This window comes from Callospermophilus lateralis, chromosome 1 (assembly GCF_048772815.1).
Source record: "Callospermophilus lateralis isolate mCalLat2 chromosome 1, mCalLat2.hap1, whole genome shotgun sequence".
In the NCBI taxonomy this organism is placed as follows: Eukaryota; Metazoa; Chordata; class Mammalia; order Rodentia; family Sciuridae; genus Callospermophilus; species Callospermophilus lateralis.
The window spans coordinates 109,744,571-109,765,228 of NC_135305.1; the positions used below are offsets into that span (position 1 = coordinate 109,744,571).

The window sequence follows — 20,658 nt, forward strand, 5'->3', positions numbered from 1 at the left end:
CACACATACATACACACACACACTGGCATCATAATGTTTACTTAAAGAGCCTTTCTATTATTCAGAGAGGCAACAAATCCTGTAGAATTCCCAGAGGAATAGAGTGCCTGGTTTCAAGATGCTGTAACATTCCTGGTACCCAGGAATGGGTCTGCGGCAACAAAGCTGAGGAGTGGAAACCCTTCCTCTGCTGCTGGCTGTGTTCCATTCAACTGCAGTTTCTTTTCTCTGCATTGCTGCACATAACCCCTCCAACCCCCTGTGCTGGCCCTGCTGGTCACAGTGGAGAATTTTGACTCCCATGGGGTCAATGTCCTGTCAAGCAGTTTTTATTGACAGCTTTTTGTTTGCTGTGCCTCTCCTTAGCTTGCTTGCCAACACCAACTAGATTTGGTTTCTTTCATACCCAAACCAGAACACATTTGGGTATCCTGAGATTTTATAGAGCATGTATTTTTTGCTATATGAACCTAACCTAACTTGTATTGTCATATGAAGTAATGCAAATCTACTTTTGTTCTAGTGGAGCTATTTTGTTAACATATAAGCAAATTTGATTCAGTTTAGGGGGTGAATTCAAGGTTTTTATAACTCAGTTTGAGCTTCATTTTATATCAGTGACAGCCATTTTAACTTATCTGAATAAAACATTTTTGTTTTCTGTCACTGTGTGTTACAAAGATTTCCCCCACTCCCCTGGTTCTTAAGAGAAAGAAAACTTTTGATTTATGTTTATGGATTCTATCCTCCTTTGAAAGCAGGGTCTAACTGATCTTTGACACAAATTAGTGTTCTAGAATCTACCTTCAGAATTAGAGTATCATTGGGTGTGAAGAAGTGAAGACTATAGACCGTGGGCTTTAGATATCTGCAGGGTTGAAGGGGGCAAGGTGAAGAGGGGGCAAGGTGAGGGAGAAGTGAACCTCTGCCCCTGTTCTTCAGAGAAGATCTGCTTAGTCCTGTTTTGTATTTTGAGAAACAACATAAGACCATGTTTACACAAGGAAGAAATGGTTCCACTTAACTTAAAAAAAATAAAAGAAAATGGCTTAAAATATATTGCTAGAGGTCAGAGAGATAGGACTCAGGCTTTCTTTGCATTGCTGGATCTAAGCCCTTGAGACCACAATGGGGGAAAAAAATAAAAGTTTAGCTACATGTTTACTAACTTCTGAGAATCACAATCACACACACCACACACCACAAAATAGGCAAAAACAGGCACTTCTCTCAGGGCCATGTACATTTAAAGTTTAGATGAAATATGGTTAAGTGGTTTTGCTCATTTTCAGAGTCAGTGGGACAAATTTGTGGGACAGAAGCAGGCTTTCTTATCTTTAAACGGGGGCAATCTCATAGTTAACTTTGTGTCTCCTTTTTGGACCTTATCCAGAAAGTATAAAAATTATTAATATTCTCATATAGTAGAACGACAGGGGACTCAATTTTGTGCAGCCATGGATATCTTAGGATACACTCTTTGGATGTGTTACTGCATATAATATTAAGTGGTTACCACCAGCCCTTCCAGTAAGCAAATCTGTAGGCCAAGTTGATGACACTCTACACACGGTGATGCATTCATTCACCAAGGATGTTTTAAGAAGACATGATTAAGGAAGGGTACCATGGGGTGGAAAGACCAGGAACTGTAATGCCAGGCAGATGTACATGGGAGAAGAGGCTCAGCAAAAATAACAACAAAAAAGAAATGGCATATGCCCTTGGAACCTGTCTCCTCATCAGTAAAAGAGAAATCATAATAACCATTTTGCAGTGTTGTTCTGTTAGAAATAATGTAGAGAAACAACCAGCTAAGAATCAATACATCATAGATATCACCCAGTCAGCACATAGTGTGGTATGGTTCACTGACCTCATGATGACTTGCTTGGTCAGTGGCATAGCCACTGTGAACTGCCATAGCCCTGTGCCATTGGCAACTGTTACTCTTGTGGCAATTTTACTTCCCATCCTGCAGAAGAGCAGTGCCTTTGGGGACCTAGCCCAGGGTCTTGAACACATTGAGTACTTGATGGAGGGAATTGAGCTCATCCACATGTATTAGCTCAATGTGTCTCTTCAGAGCCAGCCTCCAGTTATTGTATTGGTGAGACTTATGCACCATATCACACTGGGGAAGGACATTGCCTTCCTACTGGCAAATGAGATGCAAATGACTATGACTTTTAAAAAAACTTTACTATGTAACATCAATAAGGGTTATGACCTGTGTATCAGGATCACAGTCTTTGACTCCTTTTTCTAATACCTGGCCCCTGAAGCTCTCCCTTTCAGTGAGAGGAGGCTTCAACCCTGTAGTAAAAGTCTACACATTGGATCGGTTCAGCCCTTGGGCCAGTGCAGGAAGGGAATAGTAGTGGACCTGCCTTTTAGGAGCCTCGAGAAAGGGGTAAGAGGCAGAGTGGGACAGCATGTGAGGAAAGTTCAGGGTGTGGAGGGGAGGGGCAGAGGGGATCTCTGGAAAGATAATCGGGAAGGGCGATGGGGTCTGGCGCTCTGGCATCCCCTTAGGTGAGGGTTCCTGTGGGACCACCAGAGCAGGTTGGAAGGTAACAGCGGCTTCCTCCTTGGGGCTTCTACCTCTGAAGGTGTGATGCATGTCTTCACGGGGGAGCGGCTCTGATGGAAGATCCGGAATTTGGAGTTCAATATCATTATAGGCAACAGCCCGGGGAGGGTCTATTCTGATGGTGGCCGTCATGCCATATCTGCGTCGTTTGTTGACCCAGTATACCAGTGGGCTATAACTGAAAGTCGCAGCTTTCATCACCTCCACCCACTGCTGGGCATGCTGCCTCCTCCGCAGGTTCTTCCTCCAATGGAGTAAGAGGATGCAGCCACCAGTTATCAGGGTACAGAGCCCCAACAATCCGAAGTACCATGGCACCCACGCTGAGGCAGTAAAAAATAGAAAAGAGGCAAGCTGACTGACAGGTCTAGCTTGGGACCTGAACTGTTTCTCATTGGCTCATTCATCCTCTCATTCCCTCCCAGCCTTCTCAAAGACATGCCTAATAATTTCCTGATTCAGTCAAAGCTATATTTGCAGGGCATGTAAGCGACCCCATAGCCTTTTATAGATAAGGAACACTAGGTGTAGAGGGGCCATGATCTGCCCAGACTCAAATCAGGCCTTCTGGCTCCCAGTCCAGGACCCATGCAGTCATTCAGAGAGAGAAGCCTCACTAAGGGCAAGGACCTCAATTGTATCATTTCTGCTTGGGCAGAATATGGTCTCTGCCTTCGAGGAGTCCTTAGTTTCTTAGAGGAGTCTGTCTCTTAACTAAATAGCACTCCATTCAGGCAGCCATCACCCCCATCCATACAAAGGGTCTTCCCTGAAAGTTTCTCCCCCACACTCAAAGGTCTGGGTGTACTTACTGCCTGGAAGGCCCATGTCCTCCTTTTGTGAATCCGTAAGTTTCACTCTGGTTACCAGGCCGATGGCTCTGGAAAAAGTGAACTCACCCACTACTCTGCCCACCAATGGGAGTCCCCAGAAGGCCCCAGTCCCATTGTTCTCTAAAGATGAGATCACTGGGTTCTGAGCATCAGGAATTCTTGGGCTGGTGCTTGTAGAGTAGTTGGCAGTTGATGGAATAAGGGACTCCATCATGTGACATCTCATGAGCATGTTGTTTTCCATGAAAGACTGGTCCACCATAGAACTGTCTGTTCCCAACTTTGTGTGGTGAACTCACAGGGCAGCCCCCAGGAAAGGCCCTTACACCCTCAGGAGCTTCTACTTGTGTTTTCAGTTGTTAGAGAGCCATTTTTCAGTGGGGAGTGGGGCAGGGAGGTCAGTGAGCATTGGACATCTCTACCCTCAAGAAGTGTCTTAGCTAGTTGTCAGGGAACAAAAGGGCTCAGAAGAGCCCTACTTTTGCTCCTACCATCTCTGTTTTTTTTTCTTCAAGTGTTTTTGAGGCATCATCAGGTCCCATGGGAGCTCCCCCATATGTGATCCTGCTTCTGTTTCCAGCTTCATCTCCCTCCCCATCCATCATATCTGTTTTCCACACCTCCTTATCCTCCCAGGTGGTCAACTCCCCAACTCTGAGACAAAGAGTCCTTTCAGTTGATTTCCAAATTTCTAGAACTCTGAAGCAGATGAATTTGAAACAAATTGATTTTACTATAAGTTTTAATATAAGTTTGTATAGAGTGCAAAATATATTGTTCTACAGATTTAATATATGATTTTTAGAAAGTTGCTCTATATGAACTGGTGTAAAAGTGATCCTTTTTAAACAATACAACCCACCCACCATGGACAAATAAAATCCAGTTAAGTATAAATTAAATTAAAAACTTAACTTGAAAAACCCCAGCATGATGCTCTGCCACTGAAGTTTATTTTAAAATCAACATTTTTTTATTTCGTCTTCCTCTCCCTGTACCTTATCTGGGGGGGAAGAGAATTACTTTTTGTCCAGTTATCTGTCCTTGAGCACATACCCACCACAGGAGTGAAGAAATTCAGAGTTGAGGATGGCACCAGAAGGTTTAAAAAATGATTATATCTCAGATTAACAAGTGAAGTAGGACCAGACACACCTGAAATCACATCATTAAAAACCCTCTGTTCCCCCTGATGTGTAGAATCACAGCCTCTGGTATAAGAGTCCCCTGTGTTTTTCCTTTGCTTGCAAAGCAAACTTCTGTCCTTCAACTGGTATATGGATAAACAAATGGGATATATCCATCTAACAGAAAATATGAGTGGATTTGTGTGTATATATATATACATTATATTTATATAAAATTTTGATGTTAGGGATGGACCCCAGTATTCAGTTATTGAATAAACAATGTAGGAAGCCTAAATCAATTAAAAATTGAGAAATAATTTTCTCTATGAAAAAAAATTTACTAGAAATTTTTACTTATTTTATACATCTATATTATTTGTTGAGATGTACATATATATGTTTCTGTATAATATATGTATAATATAAAATATATAATACATATACATATGTATATGTCTACATATATTTATATATATATCTATACATATGTATCTCTATATATTTGTACATATGTGTGTGTGTGTGTGTGTGTGTGTGTGTGTGTATATATATATATATATATATATATATATATATATATATAAAATTATTGCTAAAATTAAGAACTTAAAACCAGTTGACTTATATGTATTTTAGACCCAGAGCTCAGGCCCTGAAACACTTCGCTTCATGTGCAGAGCTTGACCTTTATCCTGTTCTGCAGTTTCTTCTGCTTGCTGGTTGGAAATCTTGTCTGGTTATATTTTTTCCATTCTTCCATATGAAAACAGCCTTTCTCTCTGTGCCAACCTGAACCATGAAGTACTCTGAATGGAAACTACTTAAGATTTTGTAATGAAGATATTTGAAAAAAATGCAAGAAATACCAAAGAGAAAGTAGTCAAAGAATTCGTTGGGTTATTTGTTTTTACAAAGTAAGTCTAAGTATTTTAAAAATATTACACAATAATTAATTTGATTTCTGCTTCTGCCCAAACAAAAGATGTTCCTATATTTGTTGAATCACTGAATGTTGAAATTTAGGACTAGAAATAGCATGAACTTGACATCATAAGAACTATTTGCTGCTCATCTCATCTGGTTACACAGCCTGGTAGAGGGTCTTTAGGCTCTACTGTCCCTCAGTCTCTGATGCCCATTTATTGGGTCTGCTTGCCCAGAGCATCAGGTATTTTCTGCATTTCTTTTCTCTTTTTATGTTTTGGGTGAATGACAGGCTGTTTTAAAAATCAGCACTTAAGTATAATGCATTGGCTACTTTTTATTGGAACATTTTATCTTAATGTTTATCCTACACAAGAAGTATTAACTTGATAAGACAGTGGATTTGAATAATCAATTACTTTACCAAAGCAATCTTCAAAGAACATTCAGTATATATTATATACATTATATACATTTAGCATATAATATATATATATATATATATATATATATATATATATATATATATATATAGAGAGAGAGAGAGAGAGAGAGAGAGAGAGGCAGAGAGACAGAGAGACAGAGAGACAGAGAGAATATCACTTATTCTATCCAGGATCCCACTCTTGTAATTGACATGATCTGGAGTTACCCTGATTGTGTATACATATAGAAGGCTAGCAAAGTTATGACTGACTAATTCTACTGTCTTTCCTATTCCCCTCCTCCCTCCCTTAGTTTCCCTTTGTAGAATACAATGGATTTCTATTATTGTCCTCGCCAACATCTCTTGTTTTGGGCTAGAATCCACAAATCAGAGAAAACATTTGGCCTTTGGTGTGTTGAGATTGGCTTATTTCACTTAGAATGATAGTCTTCAGTTCCAGATGGGGAATATTAAGAACTAGATCCCACTGGGCACAGTAGCACAAGCATGTAATCCTATGTTGCTCAGGAAGCTGAGGCAGAAGCATCACAAATTCAAAGCTAATGTTAGAAACTTAGCAAGGCTTTGAGCAACTTAGAAAGACACTGTCTCTAAATAAAATATAAAGAGGGCTGGGGATATGGATCAAGGGTTGAATGCCTAGTTCAAATCCCTAGTACCCTAGTACCAAAACAAAACAAAGCAATCAGCAGCAAGAACAACAACACAAAACAAGGCTCCAATCATCTTTCCATAAATTGAACTTATTTTTAAAGGAAATTTAATCTTTTATGGGAATTTTGTGTTCACAGAAAAATGAAGAACATATGAGAATTTCTGTGTACTCCCCCATTATCAATATCTAGCACCAAAGTAGTGCATTTATTCTAATTGATGAATGTACATTAATAGATTGCAATAACTAGACATGGTGGTGGAGTATGCTTGTAATCACAGTGGCTCAGGAGGCTGAGGATTCTGTGTTCAAACCATCCTTAGCAATAGTGAGGCACTAAGCAACTCAGTGAGATTCTGTCTCTAAATAAAATACAAAATAGTGCTGGGGGTGTGGCTGAGTGTTCAAGTGTCCCTGTGTTCAATCTCTGGTACCCCAATCCCGCAAAATCCATTGCAGTCACTCAAAATCTGCAATTTACATTGGGGTTCATTCTTGTTGTACAATTATACACATATGTGTATGTGACATATATCCACCATCATAATATCAAGAAGAGTAGTTTCAACTAATTTTTGTTCTTTTTTTTTTACTATCTTGATATTTTTTCCTTTTCCAGAATGTCATACAGTTGAAGCATGTAGTAGGTAAACTTTTCAGATTGGCTTTTTTCAGGTAATAATATGCATTTAAAGTTCTATTATTTCTCTGGACTGATATATCACATCTTTTTAATGCTAAATGATATTATGTTGTCTAGATGTAGTTTATTTTTTCTTTCCCTTACTGAAGGACACTTTGATTGCTCCCAATTTTTGACAGTTATGCATAAAGCTGCTCTAAATATTCTTGTGCCAGTTTTTGAGTGGATGGACACAAGTGTTTAACACTTTATGGTAGATAGCAAGGAACATAATTGTTGGATCATTTTATAAAAATATGTTAGTTTTTAACAAACCACCAAACTGTATTCAAAAGTGGCTATACCATTTGCATTCCACTTGGGAATGATCAGAGTTCTTGCTGCTCTAAGTTCTCACTGATATTTGGAGTTACAGGTGCTCAGGGTTCAGGGCATTCTAATAGATATAGAGTGACATCTTGTTTTAATTTGCATTTTCTCATATGATATGGAGCATCTTTTTACATGCTTACTTGTTATATCTTTTCATATATTTCTTCCTTGGCAAGGTGCTTGTGTGTTTGGCCCATTTTAAAGTCAACTTCTTTTCTTATTGGTGAATTGTAAGAGTTTTTGTTATATTTGGGATAACAGCCATTTATTAGATGTCTTTTGCAAATATTTTGTTTTAGTCTGTGTCTTGTCTTCTTTCTTATCTCTTGGCAGTGTCCTTCACAGAGGACACATTAGTTTTAATGAAGCCCTACTAACCTATTTATTTTTTCATGGATTTTGCCTTTGATGTTATATCAAGTCCTTGTCATAATTAATCAAGATCATGGAAATATTCTCCTATAAAACTCTAGGAGTTCTTAATTTTTGTGTTGTACATTTATGTCTGTGATTTATTTTCACAGTAGTTGGGTGAAGAGTATGAGTTTTGTGTCTGCATTTAACTTTCTTCTGGCATGTGGATGTCTAGTTATTCTAGGATCATCTGTTGAAAAGATTATCTTTATTGCATTGCCTTTTTCCTCTGTCCAATTATTGATGTAAGTCTAATTCTGGCTATAAAGTCTTCTCCATTTACCAATTTGTGCATGTTTTTCCCCAAACCATTGTAGTTTTCTATTAAGTCTTGATATTGATTAATTCTTTCCTCCATATTTGTTCTTTATCAATATTGTATTATTTAGATGTAATGTACCAATATGAAATGTGGAAAGAGAAAAAATATATTATATTGGTCCTAGTGGAGGTTTTGCTTCTCCTTGTAACTTGGAAAAATTATTTTGCCACTATTCACAAAATAATTCACTGATTTTGATTAGCATTGCATTGACTGTATAAATTAAGTGGGAAAGAACTGACTGATATCTTGACCATAATGAATCTTTCTACCCAGGAACATGGAATAGTGCTCCATTTCTTTATTTTTTTATTCATTGGAATTTTAGTTTCCCTCGGATAAGCCTTGTACATATTTTATCAGATTTACACCTTAGTATTTTATTTTTAGTATTTTAGTTTTTAATTTCAAATTCTACTTTTGTTAATTGATAGAATAAAAAGAAAAGCATTTGGCTCTTATATATTAACCTTCTATATTGAAATCTCTACTGTAAAATCTTATTCATTCTAGGAAGTTATTAATGCCAATTATTTTCACAGATGTCATCTGCAAACAAAGACAAGTTTATGGGTTTGAATTTCTTGTGTTATTACATGAGTAATTTTTACTTTGAGTAAAATGTTAAAGGAGTTGATGAGTGAGGACACCACTGATTTTTTAAAAATTCAGTTTTCTTTACTCAATCTTTTTGGTTATGAGTGACAGTTGAGCTAAGTTTCTGAGAGTTCTGGCACCCTCCATTGTTTTGTCTGATATTTAGTCTGTCTCTTCTGATTGTGTTTTTGCCTTTTGGTATGGCTGTAATATTTCCTTGATGGCTGGATATGATGTGCTGTGTCAAAGAGTGTGCTGTAAGTGGTCATGTGGTAGCAAGGGGAAGGGAAACTAGACTCCTATAATTAGGTCTCATTCTCTGGGTAGGTTGTGCCTGTGGACTGTGAATTTCACAGGTGCTTAAGTTCTTGTCTCTTCCCTTTGGATAGGTAGGACTGAATGGCTAGAGTGTGCTAGAGTTGCTATTTCCCTTATCTTATGCAGGTTAGCTGCTAATTCCCCACAGATCAGGCTCTGATAAGTGGTTTCTCCTGCAGGCCAGCCTTGCTGGGAAGAAGAGTGCTATAGAATATTTCAGAAGGATGCTTCTTTCTCTCTCTTTCTGGAGGCATAAAGGAGTTTTTCTCTGGTATTTTTATGAAAACCTGGTTGATCTAGAACTCAATGTTTCAAAATTATGAGGTCCTCCCTGAGCCTGCATATATATTTTGTTTTTAATTTCCCAAAGATGTCTGCACTGAGCCTTCAGAAATTTCAATAATTTGTCAATTACATTTAGGTGTCTGTTTTCTTTTCCTTGGCTGCATGCTCAGAGGTGTTCAGGTAAGCCCTGATTCCTGTGCTACCTGTTTTTTTCTTGGTGGCAGCCATTTGCTCTGGGTCTTTACCTGTCTTAGAGACCCCAGAATGATCATTTTTTTTTCAGTTGGTCTATTAGGTTTTTACTTCTTAAATATGAATGGTGACACCTAAGCTCATTAGAAGGGAAACCTGATCTACAGATTACTTTTAAAAATAATTAAAATGCACATATTAGTGTTTGTATCATAGCTCATTTTGCATTTGATTCATGCATGAAGTGTTATATTGTGTTTCACTGTTCTTTGCCTCTTGAGAATAGATGATACACTTATTTTCTAGGTATAAAGTAAATGAAAACCCTAGCTTACATATAATCATTTTATAGAAGCATATCACAGGTCATACACAGATGGTGACTACTTAGGGTGTCTCCTGTCTTTAGTTCTAAATCTGCATTTACAAGTACTTTAAATTCAATTTGCTGCCCATGTTTCCCTAAACTAGCCAACAAATGCCAATGTACCTTTATAGTTAGTTAAATACACACTGTCAGGGTTTAGCTATTCCTTAATATCACCATCTTATGCTAATGTTCTCAGACTTGAGAACTGGATATTATTTTTAAAAGAGAAAGGATACAGAAATGTAATGTAATATGGCTTATAGTAGTCATAATTTTTATCCCCAGTCATAATCTAAGTACGAGTTCTATTTCTTCTAACTTGATTCCTTCCCCTTGGTCAATGGAATTCCTCATCTTTCCTTCCATCCATTGTGTTAGACCAAGTTGTCATTACTTGGTGTCTGAATGTTTACAGAAAAATCCCATCTTACTCCCTTCCTTGAATTCTTGTCCTTAATTCATCTTGCATCTTCCTCTTGCTCCTAGGATAATCTTTGGCTAGGGAGGCTTTCTTAATCATGAAGCAAGCATGTTTTTGTTTTTTTTAACATGGAGCATAGACTTTCTTGTTTTAAGTGCTACAGGAAATCCTGGGATGCTACACTAAGAAACGCCTTTTCTGAGCCATATTCATTTAAAAATAAAATACCTTAGCTCTTTAAATAAAAGGGTAAGTTAATATAGAAATATATATGTATTGGATACAACATGTCTAAAAGTATATATCCATTGTGGAATGGTTAAATCTAGCTAATTAGCATTCATTACCTAAATAGTTGTGTTTGTGGTGAACACTTAATATCCACTATTAATATCCACATTTTTTAACAATGTAATATTCACCATTATCTGTACTTGCAGTGTTAAACATTAGATTCTGGAACTTATTGCTCCTGCCTAACTGTAATTATGTGACATCTGACTAACACCCCAACAGTCTCCTCATTCTTTCTAACAAGACCACCTGTGGTAAACACTTACTGACTTTCCACTTTTGAGATTAATGTTTTTAGGTTACACACATGAGTGAGGTTTATATGGTGCTTTTCTTTGTGTGCCTGACTTATTTCACTGTTCACCCATGATATCAGAAATGATGAGATTTCCTTCTTTTTATACTAAGTATCATTAATTGTGTGTATTCCACATTTTTCTACATTCATCTCTTGGACTTGTAGGTTGATGCCACATCTTGCCTTTTGTGAAAGGTGCTGCACTAAACACAGGAGGAGAGCTACTTCTTTTATGAACTGATTTTCTTTCCTTTATGTATATACCCAGAGTGGGATCATTGGATCAAAGGGCAGACCTGCTTTTAGTTCTCTGGAACTTCCCCTCTGTCTCCTATGGTAGGCTGGAGAAGTTGACATTTACACTAGCAGTGTGCGAGAGTGCCCAACTTCACAAATTTGATCATGGCCATTCTTACTTGGGTTAGGTGGTACCTCATGTGACTTTGGCCTGCATTCCCTGATGATTAGTAATGTTGATCATTTTTTCCACAGGTGTGATGCCTTTCGTATGTCTTCTTTTGAGATGTGTCTATTCTGGTCTTTTGTTCATTCTTTCATCAGGCTTCTTATTTAGGTTTTCGAGTTCCTTGTATATTTGGGTTATAAAGATTTTATCAGATAATTTACAAATATTTTCCCTGCCTCCAGGTTCTCTTAGGTTGTCTCACAAAAGCTTTTCAGCAGGCCTGGCCAGGGAAAAGGCCAGTGCTTGCTTCCCTCTTTCTCTCATCAGACAGCATCTTTGCTGTGCTGCCCAGGGTTGGGGAGAGGTGATGTGGGTGATGCACAGCTGTCCTTCCATGTCTCCAGTGCATTCTGTGATGCTATGGTCAGGTGCTGGGACCTCTCAGCTGGTTTTGTTAGTTCTTCTGAAGGTGGTTTGGTTTTTTCCAGCTTATTTATTAAATGTTAATTTAAGTCATTTAAGCTCAAAAGGTTAATAATCTTGACAGTTTTATTCATTAATCTGTAAGCTGATTTGAATAGAATTCCTTAATGGAAGGAAGAAATGACACACACCAAGTTTGCATATGTAACATGCATAAATATCTATAAACACATTTTATAGCTCACATTCTCGAATTTTAGTTGTAGGACAAAAAACATCAATCTCACCAGCTTATAAAATATGATTGATTCCAAATGACATTTTTAAAACTGTTTTTATTTTTATTCACTCTAGTTTTACATGACAGTAGAATCTGTTTTGATATCTTTATGCAAATATAAAATATATTTTACTTTAATTAGAATCCCAGTTTTGTGGATGTTTATAATCGTGAGATGCACCCTGGTGTATCCATATATGTATATATTAAAGTTATGTCAAACTCTTTCCACTGTATTTCCATTACTATTTTCCCTCCCTTCCCTTCATTTTCCTATGTCTGATGCACTGAACTTCTATTCCTGAAGGCATTTTTTCATCGGGAATTTTTTTTGGTCTGTCTTTATCTTTATGGTTTTGAAATTTTGCAAGTATGCTGGCCAGTTATTATTTTAATAGAGTGTTCCAGGGGGCTGAGCTACAATCCCAGCCCCCTGGCCAGTTATTTTGTAGAGTGTCTCTCAATTTGGAATTGCTCATTTCCTCATAATTATATTCAAGTCATGCATTCTTGCAGAATACGATAGATGTGGTGATTGGTTTTTCTCAACCCGTCATACCAGGAAACACAGGATTTGATTTAAATGGTAATTTTTATTTAGGCCATTTGATGAGAAGAGGACTGGTAGATTTCACTGAATTTTTTTTCCTCTTATGATGTTTTTTGAGGGAAGACAATTTAAGGCAATGCAAATCTTTATTTCTCATTAAAGTTTCACTCATTTTTGACATTCATTGACTCTTGCCTGAGACAACTGCTACTAACTATAACCTTGCCTACCACAAGATGATATGTTTTTCTGCTCAAAGTTTCCTACTGTATTTATTGGTATTCTGTTGCAAGGGACAACACAACTATTCATGCTTTATTTTCTCATTTGTTTATAAAAATATTGGATACTTTTTTATATTTTTTTAGTTGTAGATGAACACAATAAATTTATTTTATTTATTTTTATGTGATGATGAGGATCAAAAACAGTGTTTTGCACACGTGTGAGGCAATCACTCTACCACTGTGCCACAATACCAGCCCTGGGTTCTTATATTTAATGATTATAATATTTTACTTTTATCATTCTTGTTCAGTTTGTCCCCCTCAATCACTATCCAACAAATACAATACTACCCAACATTTCTGTCACTATAGCTTAGTGATGCTTGTTTGTTAAATTTAACTAAACAGAATCTTATATGCATAGTCTTTTTTGTCTTTTGCTCAACCTTGGAATTCAGTTTTAGGCACAGCCTTAGTTAATTCCCTTCCTGATTTATTTAGTATTCCATGTTCTAACTGTAACACATTCTGTTGCAGGTGAACATTTGAGATGTCTCTAGTCTTGTTGTGACTCATAGCACCATTAGAGATACTCATGTACACATGACTGTATGCACACAAATATGCATTTTTTTGTTGGGGATACACCTGGGAATAGAAAGTTCCAGGTCATTAGATAATACTAATCACTTTTCCAAAATATTTGTATCAGTCTTTACATCCACCATCAGCTTCCACTTTCCTCTTGTCAAATGTCATCTTCAGCACTCAGTGTGACTAACCTGGTTAGTACTGAGTGGTGAATGTTCAAAATGTAACTTGAGCAGGCTTTTCATGATAGCTCCTGGTCTTCAATTTCTGTACTTCTTCCTCTATGGGGCTTTTCAGTTTCTTTAAATTCTCCCAGACACATGAACTTTTATCGGCAGATACCATGGAAACCACAGCCTTGCTTGCAGGGATCATCTCTCTGAGTCCCCATTCTCTCTTACCCTAGCCCTGTGATTCTCTATTCATTGTAAATCAGGTTGAGCCTTAAATAGCACACTCTTATACTTTGATCCAGATTCACTCTATTCTCTCAGGAAGCAACAGGTGGTGACAGGGTTGCAAAAAAAAAAAAAAAAAAAAAAAGACTGAAATCTTAGGTGGTTTTCAAGCAAGAGCTATGTTAGAAATTACTTTACTCAATAAGGAGAAAACTTTGAACTGAAAGACTATGAAAGTGCTATGCATCACAGCTCTGTAGGCCACGTGGGCAATTCAGCAAGATCCTGTCTCAAAATACAAAGGGCTGAGGTTGAGTCTCAGTAGTATAGCCTCCTGGGTTTCATCCCAACTACAACAAATTAAAAAAAAAATTGAAAGGTAGTTTTAGAAAATATTAAATTAACATTGTAAAAATGGAAGAAATAAAAACATTAGAGGCAAGTTGAGAGTTCATTATTACAGATATCACTGGAATTTTAAAGAAATGTTAAAAGAACATTACAAGCTACAGTGTGCCAGTTATTTAAAATCTGGAAAAAGGTAATTTTTTGAAAAAGAAGAATGATTAGCTAATGTGATGAGTAATAGAAAAAATATTTATCTTGATCAATGTGATAATGTACTTAAAATTTTATACCCTTTCAAGTGAAATGAAGAAAAATTTTGCTAATATCAAATGAAGATTTTAATCTAATGAAAGAATAATGTCCCACAGTTTCCTATAGCTATCACAGGATTTAAAATTTTAAAAAGATTATTTTTCCCATTGGGTAAAGTAATTTCTAACATAGCTTAGTGTCCTGCTGGAGTTCCTATGCAATGTTGGGCACCTTGTTAGTCAGATGATTACCTTGAATTCCCAAGCTAGTTTTCTCAGTGGTAAAATGGGGATAATAGTATTATTAATGGGTCACTGAAAAAATGAACTAGGTCAAGTAAAACATTTAGCAAGTGCCCTACATACAATAATCATCCTACAAATGATGATTATCCTGATCCTGGTATACTTCCAGAAACACTTTCAACCCATCTTTTTTAACTTCATCCTAAATTCTTGGAAATTGAGTCACTGGGACAAAGGATTTTGTATGCTTAACCATTGGATGTACATTGCCAAACTGCCAATCCTATAGCCTTTTTCTTCCACCCTCACAGTTGTGGGATAGAATGGGATTCTGCACCCTCCACTTTCTTAGACGTCACTAGTCACCTAATAGACTCTAGTTTGTCATTGTTCTGCCTTGAGATTATTTTCTTTTTTTTTAACCTTTTATTTTATTTTTTTTCCTTTTTTTATTGGTTATTCAAAACATTACAAAGCTCTTGACATATCATATTTCATACATTAGATTCAAGTGGGTTATGAACTCCCATTTTTACCCCAAATACAGATTGCAGAATCACATCAGTTACACATCCACATTTTTACAAAATGCCATATTAGATTATTTTCATTTCTCTTATTATTACTGCATTTTAAAAATAGAATTTCATGTCTGCTTGCTTTCACAGTGGTGTGTATATTACCTAATGGTGTGAAAAACAGGTACTATTAAATTAAAAAAAAAAAAAAAACGTAAAACTTATGTGTTCAATACTTGACTCCAAGGAAGTGCATGGTGACACATCCCATGGACAGACCCTGGTTATTACTAACCATGGCCACAAAGGTTACCCAGCAGATAAATAGAAAGACAGGAGGAGCCCTCCTTCCATGGAGACAGGGGTATGTTAGATTTCATTACCTTTTATTTATTCGTAGTGAGATTTAAGAGTCTAATTTTTTGTTTTCTCAGATCATCAAGCTTTTCTTTATTCAGTACTTAGCAGTGGAGCCAATTGGTTGAACCCTGACCTGGCTAATTTGGGGGGCAGAAAATTGGCCTTAAGAGTCTACATTTTCATCTAATGATTAAGTTTTGTTCCTCTTGTGTTCTAAATCTACCACTTTTTTATTGAAAGACAATGTTCATGTGTATTGATTGTTTCCAGGATATGGTAAATCAATGGAAGACAAGTGAAGGATTTGGGGCAAAGAATATAAATTAACCAATAGTTTACAAAGATCAGCCACGGGAAAATTAGAAAATAATTTGAGATGAGTTTTCAACTTACTGAAACTAAAGGAATGCTGTGAAAATAATGCAAATGTCTACTGTGAACAGGAAGAAACGTCTAAAATCAAGAATCTTACAGTAATCCTTCTCTCAAAAAAGTAGAATACCAAAAATTTAAAATAAAAATTAAAAATATCAAAAACAATTCACATATCAATGTTGTATAGATAAATTGGTATTTTAAATGTTTTTCATGCAATGTCCCTGTCTACTAATAACAGAGGCATTGCATAGGCCAACATTATTTTACATTTATTCAAGCAATTTTATATTTATTTCATTGAAGCAATATTCATACTCTCAAAAGCAGATTTAGTGGAAAAGTTCTATGTTAGATAATGCATATCTACAGAAGTAACCTTCTTATTTGAAACAAATTTATTGCTCAATTTCAAAAATATTTTCTTGTGATTTAATTTCTACTAGATTCTCTGTTCAGGCAAATGACAAAAAATATAAAATTTCATTAAACCACACATTTGATATTTTTCTTGGAAAATATTAAAATAAGTTTAGCAATGAATAACTGATTATTAAAGTTCAAGCAATAGAATGTCATATGTAAAATGATCCCAGAGTGACTTGTTAAATCCTAAAACTATCTTAAAATTTAAAAGTAGTACACCAATTATGTCAGTGTTGATACTAAAGAAGTTTTTGGTAACAACTGCATTTGGGTGGTATATTGTCAATTTCAAGCTTTTAAAGTAGCCATGGAACTTACAAATACATTTTTCATAACATAGACCTGAAGTTCAAAGGGATTTCCATGGTTGCATTTGATGAAATTCATTTTCTCAAATTATTATAATCTGTGATACAAATACATTGAAATAGAGCATATTTCTATTTATCACATTTAGGTTGTATGCATCAACATATCTATTAAGAAAAATGCAACCTGACTAAAACAAATTAAGTAGACATCAATTATAAAATTATTATACTCCTGGTCTCCTTTTGGTTTTACAGGCATTTGATTTTTTGAAGTAGCAAATACCTTTTTCTTGCAATGCATATAATGTGTACATACATGCAAACTCATGATTATATGTATATTTACAGATTATATATACATTTTTCTGTATATGTGCATATTTATGTGCAAATCAGACTTTGACATATAGAGAAGGAAGAAGTAAGATTTAAATGATTTCAAAAAATATAGAAGAACAATAATGGGACCAATTTATTAGTAGTTTTCAAAGCAAATCGGAAGCAATAAGAGGCAAAAATGATGAATAATAGTTAGGGGTGTTTCCAATTATAATACCCAATTAAATCCCTATAACTTCAAAGGAAAAATATACAATAAAAATAATTTGAATCAAATGTATGATATGTCAAGATCATTGTATTGTCATGAGCAATTAATAAAAAATAATAATAATAATATGAATCTATAACTTTACCTCCAAATTTATACATATTGGAATGTCACTGAAACCCAAGTATAACTTGATTTTCTAAGTTATATTTTCTGTGGATATATAGACACACTCTCCTACACAGAAACACACTGAAAACTTCATTGTTTCTGCTTTATTCCTTCTTTGATATTTCTAAAGGATGAAAACACTAATTTTCATAGGAAAAATTATTTGTGGGAATATTTTTTCCTTTTGTTGGTAGTTATATAATTAATCTAATATTATTCAGGAAAATCTCTTACCTCCATGAAAATTTATCCTTCTCAATGGGACTGAGTGATATGAGAAGAGGAAGCCTACCAAGCTGCTTTGAGACTAAAGATGCAAAGATCAAAGTTGCTGATGTTCTTGTGCAGTAATTAACAGTTATTTTTTCCCAGCAAAATTTCAGAAAATGTTTACCTGGTTTGAGGGCCGCTTTTAATCTTCCAGTTGAGATACATGACTTGAGTAGAATGGAAGTAACCTATAATGCTCGAAAGCCTATTTACTTCAGTTGCTGGACTTAGCAGAATTTGTTGAGACTTTTAAACAGAAATGTATTACTGAAAACAAATTCCATTTGAGGACTACCACAAGTAATGATTAAAGTAACTCTAAATTAAACTCCTCTAAATATTATCAACTACTTCTCAGTATGGAAAGTGGTTTCCCCATCCCCATCCTGTACTAGAGATTGAACTCAGTGGTGCTCTACCACTAAGCTACATACAAGACCTTTTATTTTTTATTTTGTAACATGATCTCAGCTTGCTAAATTGCCTTAAATTTGCAATCCTCCTGCTTTAGTCACCTAAGTAGCTACTATGTATGCCACTGTGCCCAGCTGGAAAGAATTTTAAGGAAAGAGAAAAACAACTTAAATATACCTTTTATTACTAGGGTATCATCTGCTGTCAGCAGAAAGAAAATACATTATCTGAAGAGTGAACAGATAGTATAGTGACATTTTATAAGAATGTAATAGATAATAGCCTTATTTCCTTCTTTTGTATAGTAATTCATGTCATTTTATGTTTTTTTTTCTGGTTCCCAATAGAACAGAGTAGCTTTTTACCCATTCATGCACTAATAAACACAAATTATTTTTCAAACAAAATACTGTTTCAAACATGTTTTATTATTTATAGAGTATATAGACTATGTTTTCAAGAAAGCTGACTTTCTTCTTTCAAATTAAGTATTAAATGTTATGTCATCCAAATTAATGAAGCATTTTTTAAAGCACTTGTGCTCTGGAGAAGTCACTGCATCTAAGAAAACAACTACATTAATAAGAGAAATATTATTAAATGTGGATAGTATAAATAAGCTTTGGAAGCAACGAAAGCATTTCCTGTACATGCCACACATTCTTTGTGAAAGTTCTATAGAATATGGTACAGAATGAAACCAATCGATGGGAAACAGAGCAATCTAAAAGTTCTCTCTTTTTTTTTTTTTTTTTGGTATACTAAACTTTGAGGAAGATTGCAGGTATGTACTCATAAAAATGCTAAGATTCATACAAGGAAAGAGGGCTAAAAGTGAATTTGGGCCTTAGGGCTTAAGAGGGCAGAGGAATAAGCAACACACAAAGGATGTAATCAGAACACAACTTTATTCTCCCCTTCCCACCCCCCACATTGTCAAGGTAAAATTTTTCTGTGGTCTTTGTTCTTTCCTTCCATGATAATGTCTGTGACATGCCACAGGGTTCTTTTGCTTATTTCGGCATCCATAAAACCTCTGGTAACATCACTCAGGTGAAATTTCAGTTTAGTTTAACCAGTACTGTATTAAAACACAACAATAACCTTAAATGCAAAACAACTTAAACCTTCTTCTACATCCAAATTTCTCTTAATACTTCCAGACATGGGAAGATTAAAGCTGGAGGAGAGGCATACATATACAGCAGAAAATTTTCCTTTGGCCCTGCTCTGGTGACTTATCAGGATACCTGTGGGAATGGATGAGATTGGAAACATGTCTTTTCTCTAAGGTGGCCTGTGTCAATTCTTTAGATTTCTATCCTCCATTCTAATATGTTCTGCACATCTTACTTGCATTTCTCACTGCATGGACAAATGCATCCTTCTCTAGACACACTTGTTAATTGCTTATAATTAATTTTTAAACCTTTTGGCATCTCATGGTACATGTTTAGCTTCGTCTAGCTTCTTTCTTTCTATTGATGTCTCCCAGCCTCCCTCAAGTGGTCCTGGATGTCTCTTTGATTGAAGTTCCTTGGACAACACTCCTCCATCCTTTGTTCTGGGAAATACCAAACAAGCAGTTTACATTGATTTATACTTTACATAGAGTGGTTACCAGCCCTAATCCTTAGTCCTTGGGTTACTTAAATTTGAGTCCACCATTTTCTACTGTGTGCTCCAAGTTTGGAAACGTGTCAATTCCCAAGCAGGCACATGGAAGCTGCCCACTTAGATGTTAAGACCCATGATGCACTGAACTACTTTCAAAATATCTCTCTCTAAATCTCTCATCCCTAAGTATATAAGTTTTGAATCTTTTTTTTTAACTTTTACTAAACATGATGTCAGGTTTCAAAACCAGAATTAAGCAATCGACTTACTCACCTATTGGATCATTGATCTACATTTTCTTCAACCAAATGAGATCAAAAGCTTCCACCTGGTGAAATGTTTTATATTATTTTAACTGAATATGGCTCCTGTGGAAGGTGGCAAAGCAAATAGAGAAAGAAAGAGAGGGAAAATTTTCTTTCTGATGTAATTAAGTTCTTCCCTGATGCTTTGGACTTAGAATCCTGAAGAAACCTAGAAAAAAAGTAAATACTGCATCTGGAATATGGATAAGGGAAAAAAGAAAATCTCTTGCCTTTGCTGAACATAGAAACAATTATCCAATGAATTCACTTATTTACTTAAATAGTAAATTTTTTATTTGGCTTTTATTCAAATCATGTCTACTAAAACACACTCATAATAAACACATATTTCAAGCCTGGAAACATTTTTTAAGTTTTACCCATAGAATATGAGAATTTTGTAATGTTAGTTCTTAGGTCAACCCAGATTGAGTTCTTTCTGTTACCACTGAGATAAGATATAAATTCTGTTAACAATGTGTTTGCTATAACAAACTTACATACATGGATTC

At 35.7% G+C, this 20,658-nt stretch overlaps 1 protein-coding gene across 1 annotated transcript; it reads right to left on the bottom strand.

The window, feature by feature from the left end:
- Positions 1–2,329: 2,329 nt before the first annotated feature.
- LOC143397832 (testis-expressed protein 38-like) lies at positions 2,330–3,637 on the bottom strand. The gene is made up of 2 exons (XM_076854427.1): positions 3,406–3,637; positions 2,330–2,916 (listed from the first exon to the last, which is right to left on the bottom strand). The coding sequence occupies exons 1-2, from the start codon at positions 3,635–3,637 to the stop codon at positions 2,330–2,332; spliced, it is 819 nt and encodes a 272-aa protein (XP_076710542.1).
- Between the last annotated feature and the right edge of the window lie 17,021 nt (positions 3,638–20,658).

Coding starts and splice junctions, on each gene's coding strand:
- LOC143397832 (XM_076854427.1), bottom strand. CDS start 3,637: ATGGAGTCCCTTATTCCATCAACTGCCAACTACTCTACAAGCACCAGC. Junction 2,917..3,405: donor GGACATGGGCCTTCCAGGCA/GTAAGTACACCC, acceptor TTACTGCCTCAG/CGTGGGTGCCATGGTACTTC.